This window comes from Crassostrea angulata, chromosome 1 (genome assembly GCF_025612915.1).
Source record: "Crassostrea angulata isolate pt1a10 chromosome 1, ASM2561291v2, whole genome shotgun sequence".
Taxonomy (NCBI): domain Eukaryota; kingdom Metazoa; phylum Mollusca; class Bivalvia; order Ostreida; family Ostreidae; genus Magallana; species Magallana angulata.
The window spans coordinates 27,810,565-27,825,521 of NC_069111.1; the positions used below are offsets into that span (position 1 = coordinate 27,810,565).

The 14,957-nt window shown below is 32.1% G+C and overlaps 1 protein-coding gene across 1 annotated transcript in view; it reads right to left on the reverse strand.

Moving 5' to 3' along the window:
• Positions 1 to 10,226, reverse strand: part of LOC128191925 (neurogenic locus notch homolog protein 1-like) — a 67,096-nt gene extending 56,870 nt beyond the window's left edge. The window contains exons 1-12 of the mRNA XM_052864299.1: positions 9,962 to 10,226; positions 8,479 to 8,924; positions 5,583 to 5,696; positions 4,987 to 5,100; positions 4,552 to 4,662; positions 2,958 to 3,071; positions 2,587 to 2,700; positions 2,224 to 2,337; positions 1,867 to 1,980; positions 1,285 to 1,398; positions 1,056 to 1,169; positions 755 to 868 (exon numbers count right to left, since the gene is read on the reverse strand). Of these exons, the coding sequence (XP_052720259.1) occupies positions 755 to 868; positions 1,056 to 1,169; positions 1,285 to 1,398; positions 1,867 to 1,980; positions 2,224 to 2,337; positions 2,587 to 2,700; positions 2,958 to 3,071; positions 4,552 to 4,612 (859 nt within the window). The 5' untranslated portion in view covers positions 4,613 to 4,662; positions 4,987 to 5,100; positions 5,583 to 5,696; positions 8,479 to 8,924; positions 9,962 to 10,226. The remainder of the gene's footprint in view (positions 1 to 754; positions 869 to 1,055; positions 1,170 to 1,284; positions 1,399 to 1,866; positions 1,981 to 2,223; positions 2,338 to 2,586; positions 2,701 to 2,957; positions 3,072 to 4,551; positions 4,663 to 4,986; positions 5,101 to 5,582; positions 5,697 to 8,478; positions 8,925 to 9,961) is intronic.
• Positions 10,227 to 14,957: the final 4,731 nt, after the last annotated feature.

Sequence of the window (14,957 nt, forward strand, 5' to 3'; positions counted from 1 at the left end):
AGATAATTATTCATTGATAATCAACCCCCCCCCCTCCCTCCCCCTTGAAAAACAGCTTGGTCCTCAAATAGCTGTTATAACTGAATCCCTATCTAAATAATTCAGTATTGTAACACCAAAATGTAACATTAGGATATGCCATTGTTATTCTTCTACCAGAGACAAAAATATAGTGTGAACTAACTTTTATTAGCCTGCAAAAATGTTCGCAAGTTTTGCGAGGGCATCGTTGTCGCAAATATTTCACGCCGCGATGTAGTCTAGTTATTTTGCAAAAAGGGTCTGGATATGGCTTGATCGCGAACATAAGTCGTCGCAAACAACTTTTGCATAAGTAAATCGCGAAATAAAGTCGTTGCAAATAAAAGTTGGTTTACAGTATTGCATTTATTGTCTTACTGTTTTCACAATTTGTTTCATTGAATCCTGCAACACAATCACATTGGTAGTCGTTGATCAAGTCTGTACAGGTTCCATTGTTTTGACAAGGCTCTGGATTGCAGTCATCGATATCTAGAATTAAAATAAATTATCAAAAATAAAAATAAAAAAACCATTCCTCGTATCAATTATTGGATGTAGAAGTCCTGTTTTTTAACACAGTATCAATATTTCAATTGGAACGCAAGTAACAAAATTTATTGACAAATCATACATCTCCCAACATTGGAAACATTTAAAATAATATTCAAAATTTCATCAATGCGTTTTTCACCTTTTAATCTGAAAAAAATACTGCATTAATAGTTATTACCGTTTTCACAGTTTGTTCCATTAAATCCAGGAACACAATCACACTTGTAATCATTGACCCTGTTTGTACAGGTTCCGTTATTTTGACAAGGATTCGGAAGACAGTCGTTGATATCTGTTCATAACCAAATGCAATTTATTGTAAAAATGGAAAACAGGTTGTTGTTTATTGCCAACGAGTTTTAATTATATTGAAAATGGATGAACACTAAAGTCATACTAAGAAAATAATAAAATATCTGATGAAAAAAAAAGCTTTTAATCTTTACATCTGTTCCAAACTAAGCATTTGCATTGCTTACTGTTATCACAATTTGTTTCATTGAATCCTGCAACACAATCACAGCGGTAGTCGTTGACCAGGTCTGTACAGGTTCCATTGTTTTGACAAGGTTCTGCTTGGCAGTCATTGATATCTATAATCAATTTCAAGTACAACCACAATCAATACAGATAAAAAGAATGCCTACATTGCATTCGATAAATCTTTGGATATAAATTTAAAACAAATTAAACATATGCAGTACGTACTGTTTTCACAATTTGTTTCATTGAATCCTGCAACACAATCACAGTGGTAGTCATTGACCAGGTCTGTACAGGTTCCGTTGTTTTGACATGGATCTGGTTGGCAGTCATCGATATCTAAAAATTTAAGTAAGAACAAAAATAAACATCATTTATCAACAATTTTCTGTATCGGTAAATAATATATGCAATTTCAGATAATTATTCATTGATCATCAACCCCCCCCCCCCCGATAAACAGCTTGGTCCTCAAATAGCTGTTATAACTGAATCCCTATCTAAATAATTCAGTATTGTAACACCAAAATGTAACATTAGGTTAGGCCATTGTTATTCTTCTACCAGAGACAAAAATATACTGTGAACTAACTTTTATTAGCCTGCAAAAATGTTCGCAAGTTTTGCGAGGGCATCGTCGTCGCAAATATTTCACGCCGCGATGTAGTCTAGTTATTTTGCAAAAAGGGTCTGGATATGGCTTGATCGCGAACATAAGTCGTCGCAAACAACTTTTGCATGAGTAAATCGCGAAATAAAGTCGTTGCAAATAAAAGTTGGTTTACAATATTGCATTTCTAGTCTTACTGTTTTCACAATTTGTTTCATTGAATCCTGCAACACAATCACATTGGTAGTCGTTGATCAAGTCTGTACAGGTTCCATTGTTTTGACAAGGCTCTGGATTGCAGTCATCGATATCTAGAATTAAAATAAATTATCAAAAATAAAAAGACTTAAAACATTCCTCGTATCAATTATTGGATGTAGAAGTCGGGTTTTTTTTTACACAGTATCAATATTTCAATTGGAACACAAATAACAAAATTTATTGACAAATCATACATTTCACAACATTGGAAACATTTAGAATAATATTCAAAATTTCATCAATGCGTTTTTCACCTTTTAATCTGAAAAAAATACTGCAATAATAGTTATTACCGTTTTCACAGTTTGTTCCATTAAATCCAGGAACACAATCACACTTGTAATCATTGACCATGTCTGTACAGGTTCCGTTATTTTGACAAGGATTCGGAAGACATTCGTTGATATCTGTTCATAACCAAATGCAATTTATTGTAAAAATGGAAAACATGTTGTTGGTCATTGATATCTGTTCCCAACCAAATACAATTTATTGTAAAAATGAAAAAAAGTGTTGTTGTTTATTGCCAGTGAGTTTAAATTATATTGAGAATGGATGAACACTAAAGTCATACTAAGAAAATAATAAAATATCTGATGAAGAAGAAAGCTTTTAATCTTTACATCTGTTCCAAACTAAGCATTTGTATAGCTTACTGTTATCACAATTTGTTCCATTGAATCCTGCAACACAATCACAGCGGTAGTCGTTGACAAGGTCTGTACAGGTTCCATTGTTTTGACAGGGATCTGGATGGCAGTCATCAATATCTAAAATTTTAAGTAAAAACTTAATGAACAAAAAAAACAAAACAATTACAACAATTTTCTGTATCAGTAAATAATACCGGTATGTGCAATTTAATGTACTTATTCATTGGCCATTAAAAAATAACTTGGTCCTCAAATATTTTTATAACAAAATCATATCAATATAAGTCAATACTGTAACAACAAAATGACACTTTAGGATAGGCCATTGTTATTCTTCTACCAGAGACAAAAATATAATGAATTGATAGTCTTACTGTTTTCACAATTTGTTTCATTGAATCCTGCTACACAATCACAGCGGTAGTCGTTGACCAGGTCTGTACAGGTTCCGTTGTTTTGACAAGGCTCTGGTATGCAGTCGTCGATATCTAAAAGCACGTAAGTGATTTTAAAAGCATTGTTCTGTTCTTGTATGCGTAATTTGCATTTAAAACAACACGTAGAATCTCATATTTATTGCTTTTTTGTCTTTTGACAACAGATTTGACTTTTTTTTTAAAATGTACCTGATGGCCGCACAACACCCTTAAAAGTTTTATGATGATTTCATCATCGTGAGTCGTCAATAAATCTACTTCATAGCTTTACTAGTGGAAAAAATACATGTTCATTTGCGATATGATCAGGGAATTGATTTAAAAAATCATACAAATTATATATCGTTCGTTTAACTGGTTGATGGTTTCTTTAATTCATCCTTTTCATTATTATTGAGTTTTGGATCGATTGGCATCAAATTGGATGCCTTATAATATGTCCAAAGAACTATCATTTTGTGACACGATTTTCAGTCATGTTTTGCTTATCCATACTAATTAAGTTTTAACCTTTGGTCTTAAATCAAAAGATCGTATTATAATATCCCGATTCATTAAGGTGGTATGGGACACTTCCATGTTCTGGCGTATTGTTTATCGAAATAAACAATAAAACCAAGTGCAATTATAAAAGTAGTTTCTTTCCTACTTTTGTCACTTAACAGCGTAGCGCGTAGTGGGTTAGAGGGTTAACTACGAATCTGTAGGTCATAAGTTCGAATCCCGCTGGCATTTTTCACCTCCCCAAATATTTTTAAATGCTATTTTTGGTTCAATATTGTAAATTTTGAAAATTCTAAACCAATGAAAATATTTCAATTTTAGTTTACTTTAATCCACGTTAATATCAGCACCTTAATTGAGGTTCTAAGAGATTTTACAGAGCCATTTCGTAATAGTACATGTTATCAGCAGTTTCAGATGTCGGATTTTTCGTATGATCTATCTAATTACCTAGCATGTTCTTATAATGAACATTTTTATCTTACAGGCCAGTTTCTGTACAGAAAAGAAATAATAGGAAAGACATTTGTATCACCCTCACTTTGAAATATATATATATATATATAACCTTCGTTATTGTCTATTCCATATATATCCAAATTTGACCATCAATGATTGAATAGATGAAAATATAAACATGAATTAAAAGGTATACATTTGGTAATAATTTTTATCAAATGTGTTTGAACTAATGATTGATAACACACCAGATATGTCATTTTTCTCAGTGTTTTGCATAAGGTCATATCTATCAATCTAGTATCTTCCTTGTATGAAGCCTGTTTGATCTTTTGTATCAATAATACAAAAACATGATTATTTTCTGAGCAATGCACCCATGACCTATTTCATAAGCAACGTGTAATATTGTTATATTCAGGGAGAAATTTGTTTTTCCATAATTGGTATAGAAGTAGTTCCCGAGCTTCATAACAAAAGTGTTTAATCAAATTACCTGCTGGACTTTGTTATTTGAAATATCCTTTACAAAAGATTAAATTGTGCAGTTAGAATCCATAGAACTTACTGTTTTCACACCTTGTTCCATTGAATCCTTCAACACACTGACAGTGGATGTGGCTGATCATGTCTATACAAGTGCTATTGTTTTGACAATCGCTTGGGCATGAATCATTAACTGTGAATATTCAAAAGATTTGATTGGACAAATTTAAGAAATTGCATTGAATCTTGTTAAATCGTGGGCTACTTTTAGATTAGTTTTCCTGCCAAACATTTAGGTAGGACCTACTTATACATGTTAATTAACTTACACAAATTGAAACCCCAAAACATGGAAAATGATTAAAACCAATATATTTTTTTTACAATATAAATCAAGTTAACACAATTTTTAAGTTGAATCATTCATTAATTAACATATTAGAGAATATCTAATACAATACCAACAATAAACTGATCTATAATTAATAACATTGGAAATAGATAAGCCTCAGCTCACTTGTTTCACAGTTTGTTCCATTAAACCTGTATGCACAAATACACTGGTACCCATTGATCAGATCAATACACGTCCCATTGTTCTGACAAGGTTGTACTGTGCATTCATTGATGTCTAAAGTAAGAAACATATATAACATATAATGTAATTACAGTTGTACATAACACCAACCTTTATGGTCCTTATATATAGGAAAAGTTTAGCATAGAAGCCTTTAACTTACAGAAACTAAATGTTGAGTGTCAAACGCATGTTCTGCAAATAATTAATTTGTAGATAATGCATTTGGAAAAATCATTATCACAAATAATTCATTTCTTAACTGCTTTTCGAAAATAAGCAAAATACACGTATGTCTTGATCTGAATTATCTTTCTATGGGATATTTACAATGTCAAATTATTTGTATGCAATCTCAAGAATATACATATATCATACGTCTGTATTGCACGTGCATCTTTACGGATGACAGGAATACAACATTTTATGGATAAGTTGAACTTCTTTTTAATATTTCCTCAAAATTTGGTTCTGTACATAATTTAATTTTTAATGGTTTTGTAAGAATTGTACTGATAAGCATTAATGGTGTTTACCATTTTCACAATTTGTTCCATTGAATCCTGCAACACAACTACATTGGTAGTCATTGACCAGGTCTGTACAGGATCCATTGTTTTGACAAGGCTCTGTTTGGCAGTCATCGATATCTAAATGAAAAGGATCAATTTCATCGATCAAATGCAAATTATTTGCAGGACGTTTCAGTTAAACCAGTCTCTAATTTTTTTTATTGTGAATTCTCATTCATAATCAATGAAATTTGATTGAAATGAAACTTGTTACAGTTCCTATCATATAGTTCAATGATACGTGCATGTACTCAAGCACATATTATTTAAATGAACACAATGAACTTTACCAATAGTTTAAAAAAAAATAATATTAAAATTTACTTTTTGTACAGTCTGTTCCATTAAACCCGTCTGTACAGTTACATTGATAATCATTAATCAGATCTATACATGTTCCGTTGTTTTGACAAGGAAAGGGAGGTTCGTTATATTAATCAATAAAGACTGAATTCAGGTAACGATCATGAAGACATTCATCATAGTTCTTTCCTAGAAAAAATAGTATGCAATCATAATGTGTAAAATTGTCACTTTCATTAAATAATGTAAGAAAATCACTTTGGTAATCGTTGACCAGGTCGGTACAAGTTTCTTTGTTTTGACAAGAATTTGGTTGGCGGTCATCAGAATCTATACATGCTAAATGGGATTTTAATTTTAAAATGATCGCTTAATTGAGTAGATATTCTGTATATGTTTTAATTACGTACGTACTTAAATGGAGGAACGCGCTCGTTTACACAAATTATTTAAGTCAGTTTTTTCAACACCTTTATAAAACAAAGTAAAATCTATAACAAAGATTATATATATCTGCTGTTTTTAGGGGCACAAATTATGCCCAATGTATGCCCTTTGTTTCTTTAAAAAGGTTATCTTATAATATCCTAATATTCTATATTTTTATTATTTTATCAAATCAAATAAAGTGATATAGTTCTTGCAAGTTGTGTTAATAATTCCAAAGCGATAGATTAAGCTGGTTCTGGATACTATATATCAATGCTTTGTTCATTATTAAGATATCGAGCTTATACTAAAAACACAATTTCTAAACGCTTGCTATGAATCCAGCTTTTTTAACAACACTATTAACGTGCTACTTCTTGGCTAATAATTAAAATTATTATTAAATAATTTTAAAATGTTAAAACACATCTTGCCAGTAAGTGTTTCATGCGTGGATCCAGAACTTTTGTTCGGGGTGGGTGATGTAGGGGGTCCGAGGGATATTTGAGTTAACCAGGGGCGGGGAATGGTGTTTCGAGGCATATTCTTAGTAATTTTACAATGTAAATTTAAGAAATTTGAATTTTCCAAATGAGGTAGGGTCTAGTCCCCCTCCCTGACCCCCCTCTATTGATCTGCACATATTCTTGTTCATAAAAGATAAAAACATAAAATAATCACTATTATACTATACCATCTATGCTTCCAAACAGTGAACCTCTCTCTCTCTCTCTCTCTCTCTCTCTCTCTCTCTCTCTCTCCGGGAAAACCTTCACTCTCATTAAAATTGTCCACACTCAACACTCAGCGGTACTTAGCATGATGTGAAATTCATTAAACAAACAAAACAAAAATTCTTTTTTCGTAGTCATTGTAATAATTCATGAATTTGCCAAGAAAAGCTGAAAAATATAGTCTGCAAATTTTAGAATGCAAGGATTAGTGCTGAAGGTCATAATTAGGTATATCGGTGTCTTCAAAGTTCTTTTTTCTGTAATTTGAAACGAATGATTAGTTTTATCATTTCACGTCACGTTCACGTTACAAAAAATGACGTTTGCTTTATTACTTTTTTTCATCAAAACCATATTGTAAACTTCGTTTTAAAAAAGGTATGATACAAGTAGACAAAGAAACAGTGTATTTTTTAGTTAAGACCATTTTTTGGTAGTTCGGGTCTCTAGCTCTTTATGTTCTTCTTGGAAATCAAAACTTTTATAAATCTTTAAATCGGTTTGAAAACAATAATATGGGGTTGAATATATTCTCTCAGGTCGAACAGGAATATACACTGTATTTTGGAAATATGTTGAAATTCTGTGATATCTGTGATCATTGAAATCTATTGTCGTGCGCTTTGGACCAGAATTAATTCAAAATAAAAAAGAAATTATGTGTGCGCAACATTTTAATCTTTTTTTTTGTCTGTACAACCCACATAAACGCAATTTGATTTCAATACTTATATATCAACTACATACAAGATCCCATATTGTTTATCTTTTTTAAATGAGACTATAAGAGTGTTGATTCTGATAAGAAATGTTTGCTAAACAGAATATAACAAAGAAGGTTAATGAAACTAAAGCTTTTAAAAAGTATTTAGATTTAAATACACTAAGGCGTGACTTTTGATTTTGTTGATTTTAACAAATAAATGCACTTAAAACTCCAATGATCTAAATGATTACTTCAAAAGCGGCCAAAATACTATATCCAGACTGCTGTACGTTTTCTTACACGTACTCCCAGTTCCAATTATATGTCTTTGATTAACATCCCCTATTGTGGCTCCTACCTACCTCCCAGGATCATGATTTGAATAAACTTGAATCTATACTACCTATTGATGCTTCCACATTGGTTTTTCAGAAGAAATTTATAAGATTTTTCGGTATATGTTTTGTAAAAATTTGACCCAAATTTCTCTTTTCGAAGAGCAAAAACAGTGACCCCCCCCCCCCCCCCCAAAAAAAAAAATTCAATAGATTTATCCGCAGGGGGTGAAAATAACTTATTGCAAAACATGCCAGACCTACATGTTTATGTGTTCAGCGTTGCATTTATCCCTTTGTTCCTTGGTAAGGATGAATAAAATAAATATTTGAAAACGCATAGTTTTAATTACCTCCTAGATCCACGGTGATACATCTTGATTCTGAGGATATCCTGCAAATTGATAAAACATTAAATTTATTTTTCCACAGTGGTCGGTGATTTATGATAATTCAATATTTGCAATTTATATCTAATATAGACAATTTAGAAAACAACATAAACAACATTATCCTTAAACATTTAGAAGCTGTAAAAATGCAGAAAAAACGACAGGCTGGGAGATATAAGTAAAATAATCGTATTCATATAAGTAATACTGAACATACATGTATATGTAATGTATTGTAAACTACTTAACTTTCACTTGTCTCTGCTGAAAAGCACATTACATAAGTTCCATTGAGATCCTCGACATTTGGATCCAGCGACATTGTAACCTCAAATTCATATAACCCATGTTGCACGATGTCCGACATTGTAAATTTGAGAGGCGACATAATGTGGAATTTGGTTACTCTGAAAAGGATTCAAATACATGATATTAGAAAGTTTTGTAGCTACATTTACCTCATGAGTCTTTGAAAAACAAATCTAACTGATAGATGAATTGTAATGAAATTTCAAACTAAATTCTATAAAAGAACAACACCATATATCCATTATTATCATCATTTTGGCGATGTTGTGCACGTGATTTCTCGGTAACGGCTCAACTGATTATCAACAGAAAATAAACGGAAAGGGGTGTGATATAACATACGAAGATTGCCGGAGAAGGGTGTGATATAAGATTTATATCACACCCCTAATATATATATATATATATATATATATATATATATATATATATATATATATATATATATATATATATATACTGAAGTTTAGTTAATGTAACAACAACATGTTAGTGCAATCCACTATGTTGCGACTATGGACAGAATTACATTTGGCCGATGTTATTTTATCTCATGGAGTCAACAAAACTTATGACACTGGGCAAACACTGAGTCAATTTAAGTATCGTGATATCGCAAAGCGATTTTTATTCGAGGTTTAATTGTTTTCCCCATGTCCTCTCTGATATATTTTATTTTTCAAATTATATCTTGCAGACTTTATTTGAAAAATAAAACATGTCAGAAAGGACACTCACGTTAACTTATTTGAGCACTGTCATCAAGATAAGTTGCAACAAGGTTAATAAGGTAGCTAACTGCATAAAGTTTTATACTTTTTTTTTTACACAACGTCAAATGATGGCGATTTCAATACTATCCTTATATTTCAAGAACCAATTGTCTTAAAATTGCAACAGCGATCCTCTTTAAATATCATTGGTTTAATTTTATTGAACATCTTATTGTTGAGAAACCTTTCCTTTAAAAAAAATAACAATAGTTTAGTAATATGACTCGCAAACAATTTTAAAATTGTATTATGGGAAGTAAAAACAAATTCAATTCCACAGTAAATAATGAATCGTGACCATTCAGCTAATAAGTTTGTTTTTTTCAAATCAGTAGTCATATACATTAGACGTACTAACTTACTTTGTATAATGAACATAGGCTCTAGCATTAAGCTGTAGAGATCTATTTTGAGCAAGTAATGTTTCCCCAGCAGCCGGTGTCGGAGAGACAAAAACTGCGCTATCGAAACAAACACCAGCCTGTTGAACAGTAATGATAAACTGTAACGGTACACTGCTTAAAGGAATACTGGAAGACGAGTCAGTGAAATCCTCTATCTGTAGAGCCACTGCGTAATCTCCAATAGAAGTACTACCGAGATTGCTATTGACAGTAAATGAGCAGTTAGCCTGAAAGAAAAAACATATTCTATTTAATAAATTTTGCAGCGAAGCAATTTTACGAAAGCCCATTGAGCTCATTTTTGTAAGTTAAAAAAATATTTTTTCGCGAAAGAAAAGCGTTTCTTTCGCGAATACACGTCTTACTTTTGCGAATATACGAGAAACTTTCGCGTATAAACGCGAAACTTTCGCGAATTAGCGATCGATGAGCTTTCGCGAATTAGCGATGGGCTTTCGTAGTTTTTAAATGCAAAATAATCTTAATGAAAAAAAAGAAAGATAAATTTATTTGGTATCAAATAATAAAATCACTTACCTCATTTAATGTTAGGAATGATACATGGTTTCCACAAATACTAGCACATTCATCTGATCCTGATGCAAAGCGACAACGAACATTATCTCCGTCAAAGTCCGCAACTAAGAAAAGTGATTTAAAGGTGTATTGTTTACTAAGCCTTATAATACTAATTAGTAATTTTGATAGTGTTGACCAGCTGGCTATGTACATAAATTATGTCAATTATATCAGGTACATTGTGGTACATACGAGGATATTGGATCAAAATAATAAGTTTGTAAGATGAATAAATAAACAAAAACTTTTTTAATCGCTGATATCTATCTTTGTCGACAATTGTTATCGTCTGTCTCAAGTTATCGTTTCTGTAACGTTTGGATGATCTTTAATAAAAATACACATAACTGTGAAAGAAATACAATTGAAATAGATAAAGGGAAACTATTCAAGGTATCTTCATTGACACATTATCATTTTTCACTCGGAAAACTTCACAGGAACGAAAACAGATTTCTTACAGAGATTTATAATGGGAAATGATCACATGGTAGGAGAGGGGTTTTTAAAACAGATGACCTGGGCTTTTTCATTTTAGTGGATATACGTAGTTTGGGCACAAAGGTATTTACATGTATGATTATCAAAATATCCAGCGAAAAGTGGTGGAAGCAGAAACTAGGGACAGAGTATAGTAAAATGTCATCAGCCGCATCGAATATAGGAGCTTCAGCCTTGACATACTATTTCTCTGTTTTACAGTTTTATGCTTTGCTGACAAAACTAGTACTGTCAAATATTGACGCTGTAAGCAACATTCTTTAGTATTAAGGAATAGGGAATCATTCTTTGAGTATTTTGCAGTGAACAAATGAGGTCGGGGTAATAAAATCCAATAAAACCCGAATGGTCTTATGGTTTTTTTTAACACCCGACCGTACTTGATCACTTCAAAACAAAATATAAAAATGATACCTTATTTTTTATATTTACATAATTTCCAGCCATTGTAAAAATACTAAAATAATCATTGATGAACTGTATTGGACTATATGTCACAAAAACGTTTTGTAGGGGTTATCACATGCGTGTATACTGGAATATGTAAATACCGGGTATTATTGAATCAAAACATAGCCTGGCAAATTTTTATTCAGATATGGTGGCACGAATTCTAAAATATAATGTTTATTGACTAGGATGTGCTCAATTTAAGAGCATCATTTTAATACAAGTATTGAATCTGAAAACGAGATTGCTTAAACCCCAGTCACGTTTCGAAAAAAAACCACTAACGACTGACGGGGTTTTTTAAGGCAAAAAATGGGATTCTTCGCGCGACAGTCGGAAGTTGATTAGCCGTTGCCTTGGTCTATATCAATCTCTTTTAGAGAACAATTTTGTGTCCGTCGGGCCAAATACACATGTAATATATTTTGCGTCGGTGACCAATTTATTCTGTTGAAACAGCCGTTAAAATATCCGTTGATCATCGTCCGACATTGACAGACAGTTTGTTATGTCTGTCGTCGATCGGTCTACATTGAGGTTTCTTAAATGTAGGCTGACAGATACCGATTGGCGACCGAAAATCGACCGAGGTTCGACTGGTCTTTGGGGCAATTTTGACAATGCGGCTGGCTGCCTTCTGGGGGACAAATTCATGCTGCAAACTTTTCGAAGCTTACGTTTCAGTTGAATATTCAGCAACTGCGAAATTGTTCATGTAAGCGGCCGACCGTAAAAATCAAACTGTGTATTAACTTGCGATGATCGAGCGTTTATATTTAAATATAATGAAGATATCGGTGTTCCGGTCTAGAAATTAATGCGACTGCTCCGCGTCGTCTGATAACACTGTCCGGAGATCGTGTTGTTTCTTCAGCCGACGAATGTGTTTGCCCGACCATCGGCTTTAATATGACCTAGGCATTAATCTCGTCAAATCGAACTTTCTTAATTTCATTTATTTTATATTTTCATGTCGTTTAGTGGCAAGATGGCATTTTCGCATCCGTCTAAAGTGCACGTTTCGAAAAATTCAAAAATGTTATATGATAGACCGTTGCATAAAGAGTATATAACCACTTTTGAATAAAAATAAAAATAAAAAAAAAGGTATAATTCCTACAGGAAAATACTTTTGTCCATAGGAAAAACAATTTAAAAATCTTAATGTCCTATATGAAAACTACCTGTTTCAGTTAAATTCCTGTAGGAAATACTTTTTTCCTTTAGGAAATATAATTCCTGTATATTTCCTGAAGAAAAAGTTTTTTTTCTCCACTGGGAATTATTATTTTCCCATAGGATGTTAATTTTAAAAGGTAAATATCTCACCTGTCAGATGAGACATACTAAAATCAAAAGTTGTTATATACTCTCTTAACAGTAGTCAATCAATCATCTGTGTACAAGTTAAATTTACGAAACTGTATCTTAAGCGGGTGCAAAAATGCCATCCGCCCCAAGGTGGATGGCATTTTTGCACCCGCTTAAGATACATGTACACTTTCGTACTGGCATAATTATCCGGCACAGTGTTAAAACTTTCTTGACGTATTTTACAAATTAAGGGAGGGATCAAGGAGCGGAAATTTACTACCCCCTTCGTCACCTTAGGTTCAAAGGTTTGAAGTTAATACCGTAAGATATGGCAATCATATCTCTACCTATCTACTTCTAAATATAAAACGTGCGACCGCGGGTGCAATGATACATTGTATGATGAAAAATTGAAATATTTAACTTTCATTGATGGCGATTTTAATTATAGGCAAGGCAAGGGGTACCATAATTGACTATGTAATAAAGACGTAAGTAAAGTTCGTTTTAAAATATTTACAATTAATTTTAAAGTCAAGCAGGCTCACGTGTTTTTAAACAATTCATTCAAGAAACGCTAGGTTTTATATTGTAAACAATTTTTAAGCACACGAGATAGCTTTTTAACAACCAGAACCGAGTTGGTTTCTTTACTATTTACATTGGAAATGTGAAATAGGGCCTTACCAACCTGGGTATGCCATTATTCACTGCATGCTGAAGATGAGTATTGAATATAAATATATTATAACAAACTGACAGGAAGCATAATAATGAAGACGAATAGAACTTTCCCTTTGAATAACAATGTGGATTTTAAAAACTCTTTTTGAAATTACAACATTTTATCAATATAATTAAATCATACACGAGAAACGTTCATAAATGCTGGGTAGAATTTAGAAGACAAAGCAGAGTTGTTATCCTGCCAGGCTAACTACAACTTCAAAAAAAGACTTTCAAATTCTCGTTAATGTAGTACACACTTGAAATCTATTGGTTAAACTATAATTGTTACACATTTAAAGAAGAAGAGAGTTAACAGACCAAGTTTCAAAATTCATTTTTTTACCTGGAATATAAGGAATGTTAGATAGCCAACATGTCCGAGAAAATATCATAGATGAAGCCACAGTCGATACAGGTGATTGGTTTATTTTTCCAGTATCACTTTGTATACTTAAATCTACAGTCATAATGAGACTCCAAGAACCAGAAAAATGAGCAAGGGACATCCAAGCATTGCTAGAAAATCTGAAACCGTAAATCTTTAATTATAACAACAACAATGCTATAGTCTGAGAATAAAAATAAAGAAGATGGATGAATAAGGCGTGTAAGCTGCCTATATGAGGATAGGTAAGATACTATAAAATTAAAATATGAACAAATCTCATAATTTCTTTCCATAACATCGATTTATAACCTTTAAATATGTTAAATATTTAGAATAGGTTGATTTAAACTGGCGTATGCGTGGCAAAACCTCCAAATAGTGTCATTTTTAGAACTTCATTGCCTTTTCTTTTATAGAGTGGGTATGCATGGACTCCATATTTTTATCAAAGTCTATATAAGCTTTAAAGGAAATCAAACCGATTTCAATCAACAAAAACATGGAGAGATGACCCAATAACTTTAAAAATGTAATTTTGTATTCCAAAAATTGAACGTTTTAGAGAAACACTACAAGTCCATAAATTCGTGGTTGAAGTTGCATTTAGCATTTAACAATGAAGGTTGTTGTGACTGAAATGGCTCAGTGGTTAGAGTACCAGACATTAGGTAACATTATACAGTAAGGGTTTTTAGGTTATGGGTTCGATACCACCGAAACTTTAGATTGTTTTTTCTTATCGTTTGTTAAAATATTCAAAACTGAATATAATTAGAAATTATGCATTTGTAAACTTGTAATATAACATCATGTAGTATATTTGGTTGGAAAAAAATTAATTTGAAATTGTTTTTTACGACAAAACCAAATGGGCATTTGCGCTATCTGTTTCCCCCTCTTTCTTTCAAGCATCAGAAATCTTTCAGGATTAGTTTCAGAATAGTTTCACTAATTCGTAAAAAAAAAAATGGAATTATTACTCGTGCAATGTAT